Source organism: Pezoporus wallicus, unplaced genomic scaffold (genome assembly GCF_028554395.1).
Source record: "Pezoporus wallicus isolate ANWC-B61680 ecotype Strahan unplaced genomic scaffold, APGP_CSIRO_Pwel_v1 contig_6944, whole genome shotgun sequence".
In the NCBI taxonomy this organism is placed as follows: domain Eukaryota; kingdom Metazoa; phylum Chordata; class Aves; order Psittaciformes; family Psittacidae; genus Pezoporus; species Pezoporus wallicus.
The window spans coordinates 607,167-627,274 of record NW_026636656.1 but is presented as its reverse complement, the minus strand read 5'-3'; the positions used below and the strand labels follow the sequence as shown (position 1 = coordinate 627,274).

General features: G+C 38.4%; 1 protein-coding gene across 1 annotated transcript in view; it reads right to left on the bottom strand.

Annotated features, from left to right (window-relative positions):
• UGGT2 (UDP-glucose glycoprotein glucosyltransferase 2) overlaps nt 1-20,108 on the bottom strand; it is an 86,110-nt gene that overhangs the window by 45,330 nt on the left and 20,672 nt on the right. Inside the window, exons 9-13 of the mRNA XM_057401146.1 lie at nt 18,003-18,102; nt 13,206-13,266; nt 7,038-7,129; nt 1,300-1,450; nt 420-539 (exon numbers count right to left, since the gene is read on the bottom strand). Coding sequence (XP_057257129.1) covers nt 420-539; nt 1,300-1,450; nt 7,038-7,129; nt 13,206-13,266; nt 18,003-18,102 — 524 coding nt within the window. The remainder of the gene's footprint in view (nt 1-419; nt 540-1,299; nt 1,451-7,037; nt 7,130-13,205; nt 13,267-18,002; nt 18,103-20,108) is intronic.

Genomic DNA, 20,108 nt, shown 5'->3' with positions numbered 1-20,108 from the left:
AGCAATAGATGTTTCCTTAGCCTACTAAGTGATACAGAATACTATGTACAGAAGGAACATTAGGCTACAAGATATTCAGAATTAGTATGCTTTATACCTTAAATCTTTTTGTACCGCGTTTTACCGTCTTTAAAACAAGGGCAGTTATCATTGTCTTCTCCAAGTAGTGTACGATGAAGAAAATTGATAGTAAGAAAAGCTCAAAACAAAACTGTGCCCAAGTCCACTTCTGGAAATCAGACTAATAATCAGATATGACTCACTACACAAAAAGATTTCCATTGCTATTAGCAGACCCACATACAAAACATGAAATTCTAACCTTCACAATGAATAAAGCATGTGTATTTTTTCAATAAATTGCCTGTTCAAGTACTGGTACTTAAACTATGCAGAAAAATTGAGCTCTCCAAACTTACCAAATTATATAAATTGCGTCTGATCTGCTGTATAACTCCGGGAAATGCAGGTTTTAGCAGTTCCTGATAGCTTGCAGGCCATGTGCTATAGCTGTAGTCCTGTTCTATGTTATTAATCCACTAAAACAAACAAAGGCAGCCACTTAAAAAACATATCGGGATGTGAATAAAACAGTTTTTTTCAAGTGTAGAAACTACTTTCACGATACAAAGGTCATAATAACATATCACAGAGATATGTGTAACACAGTATAACCATCTTTGTAAGACAGTACGTATCTATAATCGACACCAGCAGCACTTTAGATATATCAAAAGAACTAATGAATATATGGCTAATTTGTTCCTTTATTGTTTTCTGTGCAAGCCTTGAGAAACAGAAGAGTGAATATATGCTTCTTTCAAGTGAAGAAAATTAGTACTTGAGTGCTTTTTTCCACTGGCATATAACCTTTGTAATGAAAACTGTATACATTTTGAAGCAGTCATTGGACAATTAGAAAAAACATTTAAGTTGTCCACAATTTATCATAATTATCAAATTATCCACTTATGAGAAACATGCATGGTACAAGGATACTATGTAGGTAGATTAATTGCTGTACAATCAAATTCTATAGCTGTGAGTGTGCAAGTACTTAGATACATTTCTCTTCTTATTTAAATATCCTACATCTTAAAATTTTAATAAGGTATGGGCTAGAGAAAATTACTCCTAAAATATATTAAAGAGCTATCACCCTCTAAAATATTTTAAACTACTTATTCATATATGGGTTTATGCCTAGTATTTCAATTACACTGCAAAAAAGACAGACTCTCTCATACACAACATTATCAAATATGTAATATTTAAATAAGTAATTGTTAAATTACTTACTATTATTGAAGAGTGACAAATATCTAGTGCATAAGTGTCATCTGTAGGATGTATATGCAACCTCATGAATCTACTCAAGGTCTCCTCTTTTATTCCAAGTTCATGAAGTCCATGCATCACTTTTCCTTCCAGTTTAAGAGTCTCTAGGATACTTTTTCAGGAAGATAAAATGCTTAATATGTCTACACAGAACTCTTGTCATGACATCAAAATAAAAAAAAATATTTCAAAGTCTATTAATGTGAGGATTATTTTCAGCATTGAAAATAATTTTTATATTCTCCTGCAGTCAGATGTTTAAAACAAAATCAGTTAATAATTCTGCATGTCTCCAACTTATTTCAAAACAGAATTATGACAGATTATACAACTCCATTCACGTTTATTTTATATGATGGAATGTCATTGATCTTTAGTAAGATGTAGCAGGACAGCAGAGTGAAAGGTTGCTCGCTGCATTGTTCTGGCTAAGGCAGAAACCCAAGCAGGGGTACCCAAAGAGGAAGCTTTGCATGTGTGTAGAGAAGCAGGCAGCAAGTGATGGCAACAAAGATGAGCTGTGAGTCTGCATCATGGCAGAACCCTGAAAACAGCACAAAGGAAACATAGCTCCAGCTCCAGAAGAAGTCTCTTCCCAAGAAGACACAACAGATTCTGGAACATTTGTGGCATCCTGAAAATTCAATGTGAGAATGGAAACAAACCTGAAGTACTCAATAGCAGAACACAGCAGCCAAGATTTTACAAATGCCTTTATTTCTATCCTGCTTCATTTTGAGTTTTCTCTATTCTGAAAGGTTTCTTCAAAAAATATGCTGAAATTAAACCTAGCATTATCATTAAAAAGCACTGTTAATATATGCATTGTTACTAAAAATGATGCAAGTAATTCCATCTCAAAACTCTGGCTGAGAAAAAAACTAAGTAAAAATTGCACATATAAATGCTAAAACCAAGAAAGTTTTATGAAAACTCCATGAAAGAAAAAAGACGACGAATTTGTGTTAAAAAGATAAAGAATTGTAGATTTTGACAGTTCATAGTAACATAAAAAAAACCCTTCAGTCTTAGCGTCAGTAGATTTATTTACAGTTTGCAGGTCTCCAAAGATGATTTTAAAGTAGTCAAGTCTATCATGCTGTTGTCAACATACAGAATGCTAGGGAAAATGTTTACAGTTTATGAATGCTTTCATAGAAGAGGCAAGCCACACCCAAAACACTTGTACTATAATTAGAGAACCTGAAACATTTATTTGTACAAAAAAGCATGTTAGTTCTGCATTAATAGAATTTACTGGTGGCAAGACAAAGACTGAAATTATGGAATAACAGAATGGCCTGGGTTGGAATCACAGAATCCTAAGGGTTGGAAGGGACCTCAAAAGATCATCTAGTCCAACCCTCCTGCAAGAGCAGGGTAACCTAGAGTACATCACACAGGAACTTATCCAGGTGGGCCTTGAATATCTCCAACAGAGGAGACTCCACAACCTCCCTGGGCAACCTGTTCCAGTGATCCGTCACTCTCACACTAAAGAAATTTTTCCTGATGTTCACATGAAACCTCCTATGCTCCAGTTTACACCCATCACCCCTTGTCCTATCACTGGACATCACTGAAAAAAACCTAGCTCCATCATCCCGACACTCACCCTTTACATATTTGTAAACATTGATGAGGTCACCCCTCAGTCTCCTCTTCTCCAAGCTAAAGAGTGCCAGCTCCCTCAGCCTCTCCTCATTAAGAGAGATGCTCCATTCCCTTAATCACCTTTGTAGCTCTGTGCTGGACTCTTTCAAGCAATTCCCTGTCCTTCTTGAACTGTGGGGCCCAGAACTGGACACAATATTCCAGATGTGGCCTCACCAAGGCAGAGTAGAGGGGGAGGAGAACTTCTCTTGAGCTACTAACCACACCCTTTCTAATGCACCCTAGGATGCCATTGGCCTTCTTGGTCACAAGGGCACATTGCTGGCGCATGGTCATCCTCCTATCCACCAGGACCCCCAGGTCCCTTTCCCCTTCACTACTGTCCAGCAGGTCAGCCCCCAACCTGTACTGATACATGGGGTTGTTCTTCCCCAGATGCAAGACTCTACACTGGCCCTTGTTGAATTTCATCAAGTTCCTCTCTGCCCAACTCTCCAGCCTGTCCAGGCCTCGCTGAATGGCAACACAGCCCTCTGGTGTGTCAGCCACTCCTCACAGTTTAGTATCATCAGCGAACTTGCTGAGGGTACACTCAGTTCCCTCATCCAGGTCGTTGATGAAAATATTAAACAGCACTGGTCCCAGCACCGACCCCTGAGGGACTCCACTAGTCACAGACCTCCAGCTAGATTCTGCCCCATTGACAACAACTCTCTGCCTTCTTCCTTCCAACCAGTTCTTGATCCACCTCACTACCTGATCATCAAGCCCACGCTTCCTTAGCTTATCTATGAGGATGCTGTGGGAGACAGTATCAAATGCCTTACTGAAATCAAGAAAAAACACATCTACCGCTCTACCATCATCCAGCCACCTAGTTACTTGCTCATAGAAGGCTGTAAGGTTGGTCAAACATGACTTCCCCTTGGTAAAGCCATGTTGGCTGCTCTTAATGACCCCCTCACCCTTGATATGTCTAGAGATGGTGTCAAGAATAAGTTGTTCCATCACCTTTCCAGGAATCGAGGTAAGGCTGACCGGTCTATAATTACCCGGGTCCTCCTTCTTGTCCTTCTTATAGACTGGTGTGACATTTGCCATCCTCCAATCCTCAGGCACCTCACCTGTTTCCCACGACTTACCAAAGATGATGGAGAGTGGCTCAGCAATGACCTCTGCCAGCTCCCTCAGCACCCGCAGGTGTATTCCATCCAGATCCATCGATTTATAGATGTACAGATTACTTAACCGATCCCTAACCCAATCCTCATCCACCAAAGCAAACTCCTCCTTTATCCTGACTCCTTCTGGGGCTATAGGAATGTGGGTCCCCCGGGGAGAGTCTGCAGGAGTAAAGACAGAGGCAAAGAAGGCATTCAACACCTCTGCCTTCTTTATATCCTCTGTCTCCAGGCACCCACCTCGTTCAGCAGTGGGCCTATACTGCTTCTTGTGTTAGTTTTATTTGCTATGCATTTGAAGAAGCCCTTTCTATTGTCCTTGACCCGACTTGCCAGATTAAGTTCCAAGGAGGCCTTAGCTGTCCTAATTGCTTCCCTACATCCTCTAACAGCTGCCCTATATTCCTCCCAAGTGGCCAGCCCCTCCTTCCATAATCCATAGATTCTCTTTTTCCATATGAGTTTGCCCAGCAGTTCCTTGTTTAACCATGCTGGTCTCCTGGCTCCCCTACTTGACTTCCTACTCACTGGGACACTGATCCTGAGCTTTGAAGAAGTGGCCCTTGAATGCTGACCAACTATCTTGAGCCCCTTTACCACCTAGTACCCTTTGCCATGATACTTCCCTTAGCAATTGATTGAAGAGGCCAAAGTTTGCCCTTCAGAAATCCATAAATGTGGCCTTGCTAGGTATTCTATTCCTCCCACACAAGATCCTAAACTCCACCATCTCATGGTCAATGCAGCCCAGGCTGCCATTGACTGTCACTACTTCAACCAGACCCTCCTTGTTGGTGAGTACCAGATCCAGCAGCGCTCCTCTCCTAGTTGGTTCGTCCACCATTTGCATTAAGAAGTTATCATCAATGCACTGGAGGAACCTCCTAGACTGTGAATGACTGGCTGTGTAAGTCTTCCAGCAAATATCGGGGTAGTTAAAATCCCCCATAAGTACCAAGGCATGTAGTCGTGAGGCTGCTTTCAATTGCCTGTAGAAAGCCTCATCAACTCCTCTGTCCTGATCAGGAGGTCTATAATAGACCCCCACAGCTGTGCCAACCGTACCAGCCTGTCCCTTAATTCACACCCACAGACTTTTCACTTGGTCCTCATCTGCCCCTGGACAGAACTCAATACATTCTAGTCGCTCTTTCACATAAAGAGCAACTCCATCACCTCGCTTTGCTGATCTATCTTTCCTAAAAAGGACATAGCCATCCATAACCACATTCCAGTCATGTGAGCTGTCCCACCATGTCTCTGTAATTGCCATCAGGTCATAACCTTTAGACCGTACACAGACTTCTAACTCCTCCTGTTTATTCCCCATGCTGCGTACATTGGTGTACAGGCATTTCAGGGAGCGAGCAGAGCACGCTAGTGGCACCCTTGGGAGGCGGGAGGCCTTCTGGTCTTCATTCATACTAGAACATTGCCTCACTAGTTCAAACCCAGCTACAACCCGCTCACACTTCGAATCTAACCTAGAGCTCTGTGAGTGTGCTCTGCTAACTCTTGCCAGGTACCCTTTTTCCCCTGCAGGACAGGGTTTAAACAACTACCCTTTCCCTCAAATGAAACAATAGATTGAGAGTTCTCCCTAGTCTGCCATTCTTCAAGCCCTAGCATGTTTCTCTTGGGCTTGTCCCCAACAGGCCCAGTTATCTCCCCTTCCCCCTTCCTACCTAGTTTAAAGCCCTGTCAATGAGCCCTGCTAACTCCTGCCTCAGAAACCTTCTCCCCCTCTGGGACTGATGTATCCCACCTGCCACCAGCAAACCAGGTGTCTCATATAGCAGCCTATGATTGAAAAACCCAAACCCCTGCCTTTGGCACCAGTCCCGTAGCCATACATTAATCTGCAGTCTCTTCCTATTTATCTCTTCACCTTTAACAGGTATGGAGGCAAACACCACTTGCGCTCCAGACCCTCTAACCAGCCGTCCCAGGGCCCTGAAGTCTCTCTTCATTGCCCTTGCCCTGCTTGTAATAATTTCATCGCTGCCAACCTGAAAAACCAGCAGCGGATAGTAGTCAGAGGGCTGCACCAGATCAGAGGGTTTTCTTTTAACATCTCCAATCTGAGCCCCAGGTAGGCAGCAGACTTCTCTGTGGGATGGATCAGGTCGACAAATGGGCCCTTCTGTTCCCCTCAGAAGGGAGTCACCCACCACAATTACTCTTCTTTTCTTCTTCGTTGAGGAAGTTCTAAGGCATGGGGGTGAGGGACAAGCCCTAGGTGAATGGACCTTTATCAGTCATCTAGTCCAACCGCCCTGACACAAGCAGGGACACCTTCCACTCAAAGCCCTGTCCAACCCAGCCTTGAACATTGCCAGGGATATGGCAGCCACAGCTTCTCTGGGCAACTTGTGCTGGTCTCTCACCACCCTCACAGTAAAGAATTTCTTCCTAATGTCTAATCTAAATCTATCTTCTTCCACTTTAAAGGCATTACCCCTTGTCCTACTGTTACAGTCCCTCTCCAGCTTTCTTACAAGTCCTTTTAGGTACTGGAAGGCTGTTATAAGGTCTCCCCAGAGCCTTTCCTTCTCCAGCCTGAACAACCCCAACTCTCTCAGCATGTCTTCATAGGAGAGGTGCTCCAGCCCTTTGATGACCTTCCCTCCAGGGCTTTATCCCATGGTACTCTACCAAGCAGATCCCACAGGAGGCCAAAGTCTGCTGTCCTGCAATCCAGGGTAGTTAGCTTGTATCCAAGAGAAAAAACACCATTTTCAACTACTTATTCAATGTTCATGTTCAAAGAAACCTACTGTAAACCAGTACTCCCTCTATTGGAGCACTTCCTGGCCGCCAGATGAGATTAACTGTCACCATGAGCCCAACTTCCCCAGTATTATTAATAATTCTATAATCTTCAAACAAAATGTACCATCTTACCTAAAAGGATCATGAAAATCCATGTCAATATGAAGGCCATTTAGAAATAGACGTGCTTCTCCAGGTTGGATTCCAAGAATTTCATGAAAATGCTGAAAAGTAAAAAGTACTGCTAACTTAGTTATTTGACAATACTAACACACATATATAAATAAATATATATGTAAAAATAAATATATATATAAAAATAAGGCTTAAAGCAATTCTGCAAAACAAATCTCTTCCACATTTCTTTCTTTAGCTGAGTGTTGCTGGTAAAAAAATTGACAACAAACTTCCATGAGTTCTATTTAACACACTTTCAATGTACAAATACAAATAAAAATAGCTGATGATCCCTCCCCCTCAACCTATACTGTCCCTACCTGTACAAGGTCGAGATAAGAAGACATTCCCAGTGTCCACCAACAGAAAGTGAAAATACATACTCATACAGAAATATGCCTTGTAAGTTTTACTTGTATTACTCCTACATATCCATTCAACAAAGGGAGATTTGTATGGGTCTTTCAGACCTCCACTTGAAACTAGCTTTAACGTCTTTCACAGTTCCAAAAAATGTGTAGTTGGAACGGTTACAGGGAATTAGGAAAGACCGACTAGAAACATACAATCTCACCTAACAAAGGGACCTTGGGAAAAAACATAGATGAGGAAGGGATAACACAGCATATCCTTGCTTTGCAAAGAAGAAATTAAAATCCACAATAAATGAATACAAGAGGTGGTAAGTATTTAGAGAGTAAAGTATGCCTTATTTTATTTCAGAGAGCTGTGAGCCACCACACTGTTTGATCTATGGTGGGTGTAGCAAGATAAGTATCAGGAGCAACAGCAGTAGTTTATTCTAACTCACCCCATGAGGAGCAGTCAGATTTCCAGATCTGTTTCAATTCTGAACAGAGGAATGAAGAGCACAAAAAATATACAGGAAAAAAGCAAGATGAGAAAGATGTAATTTTTTTCCCCATTTAGCTCCCAGTTGCTGAACAAAGTAAGTGTGAACAAAACCACACTTTGCTCAAAAGCACACTTAAGAGCAAGCAACTCAGACTGCATGCATTATTCCACTTGTAAGACTGTTACTGAGCAAATGAGAGAAAAAAAATAAAAAAAATAAGGAAAACATTGAAAGTGTATTTTTTTTTCCAGGGGTTACTCTCCCACAGCTAAATGTAATGTGAAGCCAAAGCTAAATGATTTGTGGCATTACAAGTGCATCCCCACATAAATGAGACAACAGTTTACTTGAAGCCTCTTGTAATCCAATATATGTGCATATCACTCATAAAAGGTACCATATTCCTCTAGTATAAACATTTTCACAACCCAAAGCCGAATGGGAATATGTAATGGCACCTAATACCAGCATATGAAAGGCAGGCCTCTCAATAAAGGAAAATTGCAGCTGTGATAAGCCTGAACCTAACAGAAAGAATTTTTATGAAAGTCCAAACATGTCCAAGACCTTGAAAAACAGCTTTTGAAATGTGTAAATTTAATTTATGCTAATGGTGTAACCTGAACTTTGTAGTGCTTTCATTGCTTTTTTTGCATGTACATTTACAGAAGAGTAATATAATTGAATATTCTTGCTACAAAATATCTAAACACATACATTCAAACTCAAATATAATGTGAAGAATGCTGCGGCTTTGGGAGGGGTTGCAGCCCACTAATGCTAAGAAATAACCAGAAAGACATTACTTTTTTAAGGTTTAATTATTATCTTTCATGAAAATTTTTGTAGGCATTTAAAAAATGGATGTCAGTGAGCTTTCAAAATGAGGAGCAGAAATGCATGGCAGTAAGTTTCCTGTGATCAGATAAGGAAAAAAAGAGATAACTGCTTTCCTAATTTATAAAACTCACTTTATTCCCTATCATATACTCTGTATCTGTCTATAAATGACAGATTTATTTATTTTTCCCCTATATCCCAAAGCAGGAAAGATGTTTACCTTCTTTACAATCAACTGCTGCTTTGGATTATTCTGGCAAAGTGCTCTTCATATTTATCTTTTTTAAACCTCACACATCCATTAAAAAGAAGTAACCTAGAAGTAGCAGCTGGTTTCTCACATTGAGATTTTTCCCATCAGAGCTTCACACAAAGTTACACACTCTCCCAAGTCTCACTCTACATAACCCTTCTAAGGAGCCAAAATTCATAGAATCCTGACAATGCCAAGTGACCTTGCAGCAGGTGAAATTTCTCATTTTACCTACATGGATCATGAGACACAATCAAAATGGGCAGATGGGACAAAATTAAGCACACAGTGATAAGACCCCTCTCCACTAGGCAGGGAAGCACTCAAAGCCCTACGTATACCTGGAATTTTTCTGTAGTTAGCAATTCCAATTTGGATTGCAATTTTAATTCCAGTGTTTTGCCATGAAGTACTGTGACCACAGAAAAATCCCCCTTAATGCCACTGGGCTCTAGGAGTGAATAATGAATGTAAACAGGATCACAGTCTCAAGAAATCTTATTAGGATTTTTCAGGACTCTTGAATAGATCTGAAAAGATACTGAAAGCTGACTACTCATTCCTATAAACCCAGATACTCATGTAAACACAGACACTGAGAAAGACTGCAACTGGCTGATGTAGGTCATAAAAATCTTCATATTAACTAAAATGAATGCAAGAACAATGAAAAAATTGCCAGCCACTGGGTATGGAAATGGGAATCTAAAAGTTTTTCAAATCCTTCAGTACTGCCAGAGGAAAAGAACTGAGCTAAATCAGAGCTGAGATTGATACTGGTTTGAGGCAAGGCATTTGACTGTTTAGAAAAGCATCCATTTGCTGTAACAACTTTGATGGAAGGAGTATTTTGGCATCTGTCATGGTTTAAGCCCAGGCGGTAAATGAGAACCACGCAGCCCTCTCGCTCACTCCCCCCCTTTCTTCCCCCCACCCCCACTCCTGGAGGGACAGGGAGGAGAATCAAAAGAATGTAACTCCCACGAGCTAAGATAAGAACAGCCCAGTAACTAAGGTATAACACAAATCACTGCTGCTACCACTGATGATAATAAAGATAAGGGAAATAACAAGGGAAGAGAATACAATACCACCCATCGATACGCAGCCTGGTCAAGCAGTGAGCCAGCCCTTCCGGGTAACTCTCAGTTTACATCCTGGGCATGATGTGCTGTGGTATGGAATACCTCTTTGGCTAGTTCGGGTCAGGTGTCCTGTCTCTGCTTCCTCCTGGCTTCCCCTCCTCCTGGCAGGGCATGAGACTCAGAAAGTCCTTGGTCAGACTAAACATATGAGCAGTAACTAAAAACATCGGTGTTATCAGCACTGTTCCCAGGCCGAAAGTCAAAACCATAACGCTGCACCAGCTACTAAGAAGGAGAAAAAATGACTGTTACTGCTAAACCCAGGACAGCATCCAAGACTAGAATTCAAAGTTGATAATACTTGTATTTTCTTGCTAAACTGTCAGCAAATTACGGCACTGGAAGTTGTGAGTTGTGTTTAATGAGATTTTTTTTTTTCTTTTATCTATAGCAGTTCTCAGCCTATTTCTTAGTTATCGATTCATTACACCTAAATCATCACATGCCTTTCAACTTTTAATACCTTTATTTGCTCTCACTACATTTCCTATTCAACTTTCATTATCTTGAGAGGGAATCATTCAGTTACACACAGCATGAGATCATACTTCTCCTGCTGCTAGATGGATGTAATGCACATGCCAATTTATAGCGCTCCAGCAGCAGTTTTCAGGAAGTTTCCCTACTTTCAGTCAACATATTTCAGCTTTCAGCTAAGAGCCTGTAGCCTTTAGACTGCAGATAGGATGTCATATGAAATTTAAGCTTAGTGTGATAGGTGCCTAAGATCCTTATTACAGTCATGGAATCATACAAGTAATTCAGCTGACCAACTGTCCTGGGTTCTGCAGTAGCAGTCACTTTTCTCCTTCTTAGTAGCTGGTGCAGCACTGCGGTTTTGACTTTCGGCTTGGGAACAGAGCTGATAACATCAAGATTTCTAATTACTGCTCAAATGTTTAGTCTGACCAAGGACTTTCTAAGCCTAATGCTGCCAGGGATGAGGGGAAGGCAGGAGGAAGCAGAGACAGGACACCTGACCCAAACTAGCCAAAGAGGTATTCCATACCACAGCACATCATGCCCAGGATGTAACTGAGAGTTACCTGGAAGGGCTAGATCACTGCAGGGTTAGACTAGGTATTGGTCAGTGCTTGGGGGATTGGGGGCGGGGGGAGTTACTGGTCAGTGAGGGGCGAGGTGTTGTATTCTCGTCCCTTGTTATTTCCTTTATCATTACTATTATTGGTGGTAGCAGTAGTGATTTCTGTTATATCTTAGTTACTAAACTGTTCTTATCCCATGGGAGTTGCATTCTTTTGATTCTCCTCTCCGTCCCTCCAGGAGTAGGGGGAGGAAAACAAGGGGGGGAGTGAGTGAAAGAGCTGCGTGGCTGGGTTTAAACCATAACACCAACCAAATAGATACCCACCATCATCTGTTTCAGTATAAGGTATCTTGGACCAGAAAGTAGGGGTTAGGCAAAAGTGAATGGATGCCTCGGTGCACACATCTGCCAGACCTGTGTAGCTAACTTGGACAGCCTAAGGCATCTCAAATGACATCAGAAATTCAAGTTTGGGCAACTCAATAATGCCCACAAGACAACCACTGAGTGAGCTACATTGTTTTTGATGTTCACTGACTACACATTTCTTGTCATACCAGGAGTTTAGACATCCTATACATATGCCTAAAGGCAGACATCTTGATTTCAACCAAAATTTTTATAACTTTTCTTAATAGTTATATTTAGTAATAATTGTAATTCCTCATACACCTTTACTGCTTTGCATTTGGAGTACAAGAGTAGTTTTTCATTAAGCAGTTGGTTTTGATTTTTTGTGTTAACAGAGCTATAATTTGAGAAAGACATTGTAAAGACCTCATCAAGAAACAAAGTCCTGATACTCACTCTTACTCTGGTGACACCATGATTATCAGGGCTTTGATTTGCTTTATCCTGACCATAACCCTAACAACGAAGACATATAGGAAAACACATACTTCAGCTATATGCAGAAAGCAATGAAGCACCATGCAGACACTGATTTGCTTCCTTGAGAGAAAAATATGAGACTTTTCACTAGTGCAAGAAACAAAAGGCCTGCCTAATGCTGAGCAGTGGAGATGACAAGCTCTTTATGAGAAGACTGCATCAGTGCAACAGGGATATTAAGCATTTTCACTGTTTTAAAAGGTAGAACTGGAAAAGCATTTCCCTAGAAATACTAGTCTTGGCAAGGCAAGAGGAAAGGGCCTGACTGAATACAAAGCAAAATGATACATGGAAACGTTGCAAAAGTAAAGGAGCACCATAAATAAGCAATACAACCCTTTCACTACAGTGCTGGTTAGTTTTAACACCATATGAAAACACATGTTCTGAAGAGCAAGATTAAGGACGGTGCTATGGCTGTCATGGCATGTGACCAGTCCTCAAAGCATGCTGGCTAACATTTAATTTTAACACTCAACTTGAAAGAAAAAAATACTAACTCTGTACTGAGACAGAAAATACAACAGATGTAATGTATCTGACAAACACAACATAGAAACCCAGGATACATCTCAGACCACTCAAAATCACATGAACTGTGACTCCTCATGTGACACAAGGCACAAAAGATGCAGTGCATCAAAGATGAAAATAAAAGCACCTATTATACATGACATTCAAAATACGTTGCAGAATAGTTGCATGTGTGATTCTGAGAATATTGAGAGCTCAAAGCTACTATATATTGACCATAGTATAAGCAGCAGGCCTAGATTTTCAAGACCAAAGCTTTAGAAAGCTAACACCTATTTTGCTGTCACAGCACACAATTTATGACTGAACAACACTGCAGAACTTATTTGTCCTTGCCTAACTCTGTAAAATCAAAAGAGGGAAGAGGAAAAGTACCAAGAACAGCAGGAAGTGAAAAATCTGAATATTTCAGTGTTATTTATTTAGCAAAAGATGTTCAAGACAATTAGCTCTTTGTCTGATAGAAACTATGTAAAAGTTGCTACGCTAATAAAAAACTCCAAAACCAGTAATATGGTAGCAACTCAAATGCCCACTTGACGAAATAAAAACAAACCTTCTGATTTTCTTCTATTTCATTTCGCATTTTCTTGTCTACAGGCACTCTGGTCAATGATCTGTAAAAATAAAATATTTGCATCACTCAACCACTGTACTTAAAAAAATCCATTAAATAACGTGAAATACGTATTTTAATATCATACCCAATGCACTGCAACTGAAGAATGCTGTAATTAAGACTTTAGAAAGGAGTAATGCAGTTTTTTGTTTTGTTTTTTTTTTTTTTCTCCCAAAGCAACCATTTTGTTCTGTGTTACTCCACTAAACCCACGTTTCAAATTTAGGCCAGGTTTTGTTGAAATAATATTATCAGCATATTTTTTACCACTGTCTTTCCTCTTTTTTCTTCTAGAAAACAGCATGTATATAGTGAAAAAGTTGTTTGATAAGCTAAAATATTATCCAAGTACATGTAATATTTGTATATTTTAATTTAATGTTACTAACTCAATACTACTCAACATTAGAGCACAGCCAGCCAAGGATATAACTTAATGTTTTGGTCAAAGGCAAGGAAAATACACAAAGAATGACTACTTTAAAATTAGATGTGATTAGAACACAGATTTGGAGATTGAAAGAGTTGAAAATGTTAATCTTTCACAGCCAGTCAACGTTTTAGTTTCCTTAGTCATTTGACCTTTAGAAGATAATTCATTTATTTGTCTTTTTTACCTTTCAATAACATTGTGGAAGGCTATTTTAACTTCCTCTGTCACAACATATTGTATATGAGGTTTGTAATTACTAGGCTATCATAAAATACTCTCAGAGCAAATTATTCTCTTCATTAAGAGCCTCTAAACCATATTAACCTAAAGTCCCAATAAATGCCAGAATAAATATTCTAGTTGCATACATAAATATTTTTCTTAAAACAAGATTGTACATGTACAGCAAATCTGTATAGAGCTTTAAAAAAAACTGAAGTAATCTTAAATCTGGAAATTAACTAAACAAACAGAATGATCCTACTAAGCCAATTTCAATTATGGATAATAAAGCAGTTATTTAATAATATAAATTCTCACCTCTCCCCCAAAATAAACTGATTTAGAATGGATCTTGCTAGTAAACTCCACATTTTTTTGCAATAGGTCAGAAATAAGACATAGAATCAGTTTACCTTAAACAAATACTTAAGCTTTCCAGGCAATCAAAGAGACTACTTATTAAGTGAAAAACAATGATTTCCAAGATTTGTTTATAAATATTACATAATTCATCACAGTTAAATACCCTTTCCCTATTTACCCCCTCTAAATATTCTGCCAGCTTATTTTTGTGACTGTGAATGTCTTCTGGACCACATGATGAAAGGACGATAATGGATCAAGAAGGAGCTGTATTTATACTAAGCCATATTTGGTGGGATTTCCTTGGCTTAAAATGAGAAAGGTGCAACTCTGATGCAACAACTGTGATGTCAAAGACAGCACTAAAAAAAAAAGAACAGTCAACGTGGACTATATTATTATATAGTTACTGGAGTATGTGCTTAATAACTTGCTTATCATTGTCCAACTAAACTGAACTCTCCCATAAAGCTCTATAATCATGCTGCTAGCTACTCTCTATGCACATAAAGTAGTAAGCGTATTTAATACTAAGTAAATGTATCTTCTATTGTACTACTTTCTGTGTTCACTTGTTTTGAAATAAATGTTGTAGACAGGAAAGCAAGAAACTATAAACATTTCTGTTGAAAAAGAAACATCGCTGTTTAAGATTTTTAAAAAATATGATAAAGAATAATTACAAAGAAAAGAATATCTGCAGCCAAATTTGTATTTGGAAAAACAGAGGAGAAGGATTAGGAGAAAATACTGTCAAGTCAGAAGTCTTAAAACCTGACTATGTAGGACTCTGCTTTAAGGGACCTTCTACCAGCAATAGGTATAATAATAATTCAGGAACACTACAGAACTTTTCTCATTAACAGCTACTTAACAGGACTCCATAGCAAGGTGGAAATGTAATGTCTGGCAGTACTACAGCAACTATTATTCTAACTTCATCACAATCGTTTTAGAGAGTCCTGAAGTAAAAAAAAATACTTTGGAGCTCAAAAGAAAAAAAAAAAACATATCTGATTTTTATCCTGCTAAACTTAATATAAATAGTAGTAGGGCCTGCAGCTCTCAGAATCAAGGCTGCATTCTGCATACACAGATGATAAAAACTGCACAGATAAAAAGAACAATCTAAATCTTTACAAGTAGCTTAGAGTAGTAAGTCAGAAACATAAAAAATGAATGTGAAAAATAATAAAAAGGTGAAAAGGAGAAAACAAAGCTGGCCCAACATTAGCAAGGAATTAAGAGCAAAAGGTTAGTATCAGCAAAAGGTAAGGTTTAACTGATAGCTCTTTTGGTAATAAGAAAGCAATACATTAAAGAATTGTTAGCTAGCACCTCGTCTACGCACTACTCTCAACAATGCAAGATCCTAGCAAGACTTTAAAGTGTGACGGATGACCCTTGAAAAAGACACCCCAGGAATTTGAGGTAGCAAGTGTAAACCTTGTCTAGGGGAAGGTGCCCCTGCCCATGGCAGGAGGATGGAAAAAGATTAAGGTCCCTTCCAACCAAAACCATTCTATGACTCTATGATTAAAGTACCCATGAAAGATATCTTTCCATTCTGAGCTCAGTTATTTGTTCAATGCTTCGGAGCTTCACAAAGTTTTACACGTTTTTCTAAATTTAAGTGCCAAGGACCCACTAAAAAGAAATACTTACTGCCTGAAAGTAAATGTATAGTATTAACCGTCCTACATGATGTATGAATGTTCTTACATGACCGTAAGGTTGTAATATTTTCTATCACAGTTTCATGCATCTTGATTCTTACCTGGAAGAATATGTAGCTATGTAGTACTGCGTATCAGGTCAAAAAAAGGAAACTTTTAAGATGTTCACAATGTTAATTCATGAATGAGAAATGAATAGAAAAAACAGAGTATTGTCATTCTTATTATTGCTGTTTATGTATCAGATAATTATGGCATGTATATAAAAATATCCTATAAAATGAATTATCAAAATGTTGCCATGACATATATCAGCTGTTACACTGTCTACATCTGATAACCTTTTGTAAAAATCTACCTCAGATTAACCTTTTTAACTAGAAATAGTGAGCATCACCCCCAGACCCCCCCAAAAAAAAGTTATAAACTAGAAAATGAAAAAAACTTCCAGAGGAATGGGATATTCACTTTTTATGATCTAGAAGAACACCTCAATTTTAAGGGGTTCAATATTTAATTTTTAGTATCATAGCTATAGTTCTAAAGTTTTTATACACTCTTCTCAAACCAAATTTGCAGAATTAAAAAATGGTCATTTTCATATCTAAACTGTGTGAAATTAAAAAAACCACAACAACTACTACTATAATGATCAGATATCTTTAATTTCCCGGTTTTTCTATTTTTCTTCAGACCACTTTTTTTTTTGACTCAGCAGATTAAGCGTGACTAGAATACTAAGGAAATAAATTTTGTTTACTGTTTTTATGTAATGCCCCTTTGATTTAAGTGTGTTGTCAATGCAGGCCTACTACCTTTAAATTATTTAAATATTTGCATTCTGTCTTGTTAAAAATAACAAGCTAGAATAACTTGTTAGAATAAATCATACAGCAACAGCAATTCCCCTTTTAACAATTCTAGAGTCTTCTCATACTTTTACCCATAAAAATAAAATGTTTGAAGAGTAGGTAAATTAGGCTCTAATGCCACAAATAAACAGTGGGAGTTGGAGTGGGATGTAACAATTTAATGACCTTTTAAATTGGTGATTTAAATGTCATCTAGCATACTTCAAACTGACTTTTTCCTGTCCTTTAAAGAACAGAACTGGCCTTACAGTTCAACATTATATTTCTTCTAGCTTCTAACAGAGATTTGCAATCAGGATATGCCACTTTAAGTGTAAACTTGAACCCCACTATTTCATAATAATTATGTTTCAGGCATTTAGAAAGTTATTTTTCTTCCTTGAAATGAGAGGTTACAAAGGTAGTTTTTCCATTACAGTTTAGATTTTCCTTAAAAGAAAATCAGAGATGACAATGAAACACGTTGGTAATTAAACAACAGTTCTAAACTGCGAAAGCACACTGAGTTAAGAAGCCTGTTTAGCATCATATTTGAGTAATTTAAGCAAATATTGCTGATAGGATTACACGAAGATCTTATTAAATATAAAGAAAAGCATTTCTCAATTACAATACAATTAGCTTAGAGGAAGAGCAATTTTTAATATTAGTACAGAGGAAAATGCTAATAATTTATTTAATAATGATCTTGATCTTTTATTAAGTAATCTGTTATGGGAGACAGGTCTTCCCCAGTAAGAACACTAGCTGGGGCCCAATCTCATCAGCAGTGTTGTGCTTAGAACTAATTTGTGTGGATCCCCCATGAAATTTATTAACAGAATTTTGCCTCTCCCTGCTGGAAGTAGATCTGTTATTAATCAACAGAATTCTCCAGCTGGGACAATACCAATCCAGTAAAGCCAGAACCAGGCACGCAACCATACATGCCTGAAGGATTAGGATGCCTTCATGGCATCTTCTGCATTAGATAGGAAATATTTAAGAGACAAATCAGAAGCTCTCCCAGGAGTTCTTTTCTACTCAATGGAATTGCCTGGAATCCATCTAGCAAGCTGTAAAACATGAATATATGACTGCAGGATTTGGGTATAAATCTGTACTACCGTCATTAAATTCAAATGCAAACATAAAAATAGTATTTGGAAAACATGCTTAAGTGTCATACCTGGCTCTTATTGGGAAGTTCTGAGCTATGTCTTTCATGATCTTTAAGGCATCATAAACAGGGGTAGACATAATTCGAGCAGCTGCTTGAAAACTAAGATCTGGGGAAAAAAAAAATAAGACATCATCACTGAAAATATCACTCTCAATCAATACTGCCTACAATCAGGAAACTGTTCCATATACACATTCTCGCTATTAACATTTTTATGCTTCAATTATATACTGTAAAATATTACGAAGTAACATTATTAAAGTCAAAAAGGCACTTAAAAGTTGGAAATACCAAATCCAGGCTTTCCCACAAGAAACCTGCTGGGCCATCTTGAGCATACACACTGCACATGTAATTTCTAAATTTACAATAACATAGTGAAAAAAACCAGACAATTCATTATCTGGTATTATGAGAGCATCATAAGGGTATCATGCTCAAACCTAGAGAGGCACCAACCCACCGACACCCATAACTGTAGTAAAGAGCAAGATCTTTCCAGCTCCAGGACTTCACAAGGTTTTCAGAGAACAGATCTATTAAATGTAAAAGGCTGTACTGAGCATGTGAGGTGTACAATTTTCAAGAGTTGCAGCAATTTCACAGGAAGAGAATATGGAGACTCAGGAAATGAAGGCCAATCTACTGTCAAATTTCAGTTCTTCTAAGCATCTAGCAGCATTTTTAAAGTGATCTCATTTTTCTTTCTATGCTTCTTCTCAGAATGAAGTAATTTTCATATATCAGGACAGTATATAATCCATTTGCCTATCCACTGGAAAAAAGAATGATGGAATTCAGCTAGCCTTCCCTGTTGCCTAACTTGTGTGTGACAAATCTTGACATGTGAGACTAGGGAAAACCCAATTTTGCTACCAATAGGGTAAGGCAATAATATACCAGGTGCTTCTGTGTACTTTAGATACCTCAGGGCAATGATGCTTTTTCCTCATAATCTGCTAGTTAAGATACTGGAGTAGCAACTGAAGGCCTTAGGTTATTCAGTTTGAGGAAAGCTGATACTACATATAGTAAAAACTGCTGGGCAGAAAGCAATAGTGGATGCTTCCTGGATCAACTTCACACCACCTTTATGATTCAATTTGGAATTAAAAAGAAAAAAGAAAAAAGAAAAAAAAGGGGCTGAAGAAAAGTGAATAGCACGTTTTCCTAGTTCAGGCTGATAAGGTACACCTTGGCTGGAAGAAAAGGTGAGCCTGACAGTTGGAATGTTAACTTGGTATTTCTTAATACTTTCAACAAAAAGTACAAAGAGATCACCATTTTCAAAAAGAGTATTTCAGATTCCTTTCAACAGCCACATGAGCTATGAACAGGTGAAGCAATACCCAATTGCTGCTGTTACTACACATAGTGATCTTTCACCAGCTAAACACCTAGGACGCTCACTTAAAATCTTTCATAAATTATTACTCATTTCTAATTTATGCTGACCATCTAGAGTACAAATATTCAAATCCCATTGAGGGAAACCGACATGCCTTTTTACCTTTTTGCTTATCTCGGGTCAGGGACTGTCACTTACAGACCTCCCTTTGTGGCACCCTAACACAGCTGAGAGCAGCGCAGGGCACTTTGGTGAAAAGATGATCCTGAGCTTAAAACAGATCACGAAGCACACTTTGAAAGCTAAGGAAGCACTAGAGATCAAGAGGCTGTTCACACACAAAAAAAGAGTTATTAAAGGGAATACCACATTGTACTCTGTGTATCATTTTTCACTATGAATAGTAAAACTAATTACCTACCTAAAACATAAAGGCTCTTGAAAGACAACTTCTGAATGGTATATATAAATAGGTATTTATAAATGGTCATTTATAAATAGAAGTATGCCTCATAGCTGAAGAAGTTTAGGATAAATTTAATTACATTTTTACTTGGAAGCTAATTAACAGAAATCAAAGAGTACCTGAGCCATTACTCAGCTGCTGTAATTAGTTCTTAAGAATGAATTAGAGAAAGCTACCAGTTATGTCAGGAATAAGACTAACAAAACAACTGCTCCATACAAAGAGGGGGCTGAAGACCCTCTGTCTGAAAAGGCCCTGAATGTACTTCTCACAAGCCAGTACCAGACTTTCTGGCACT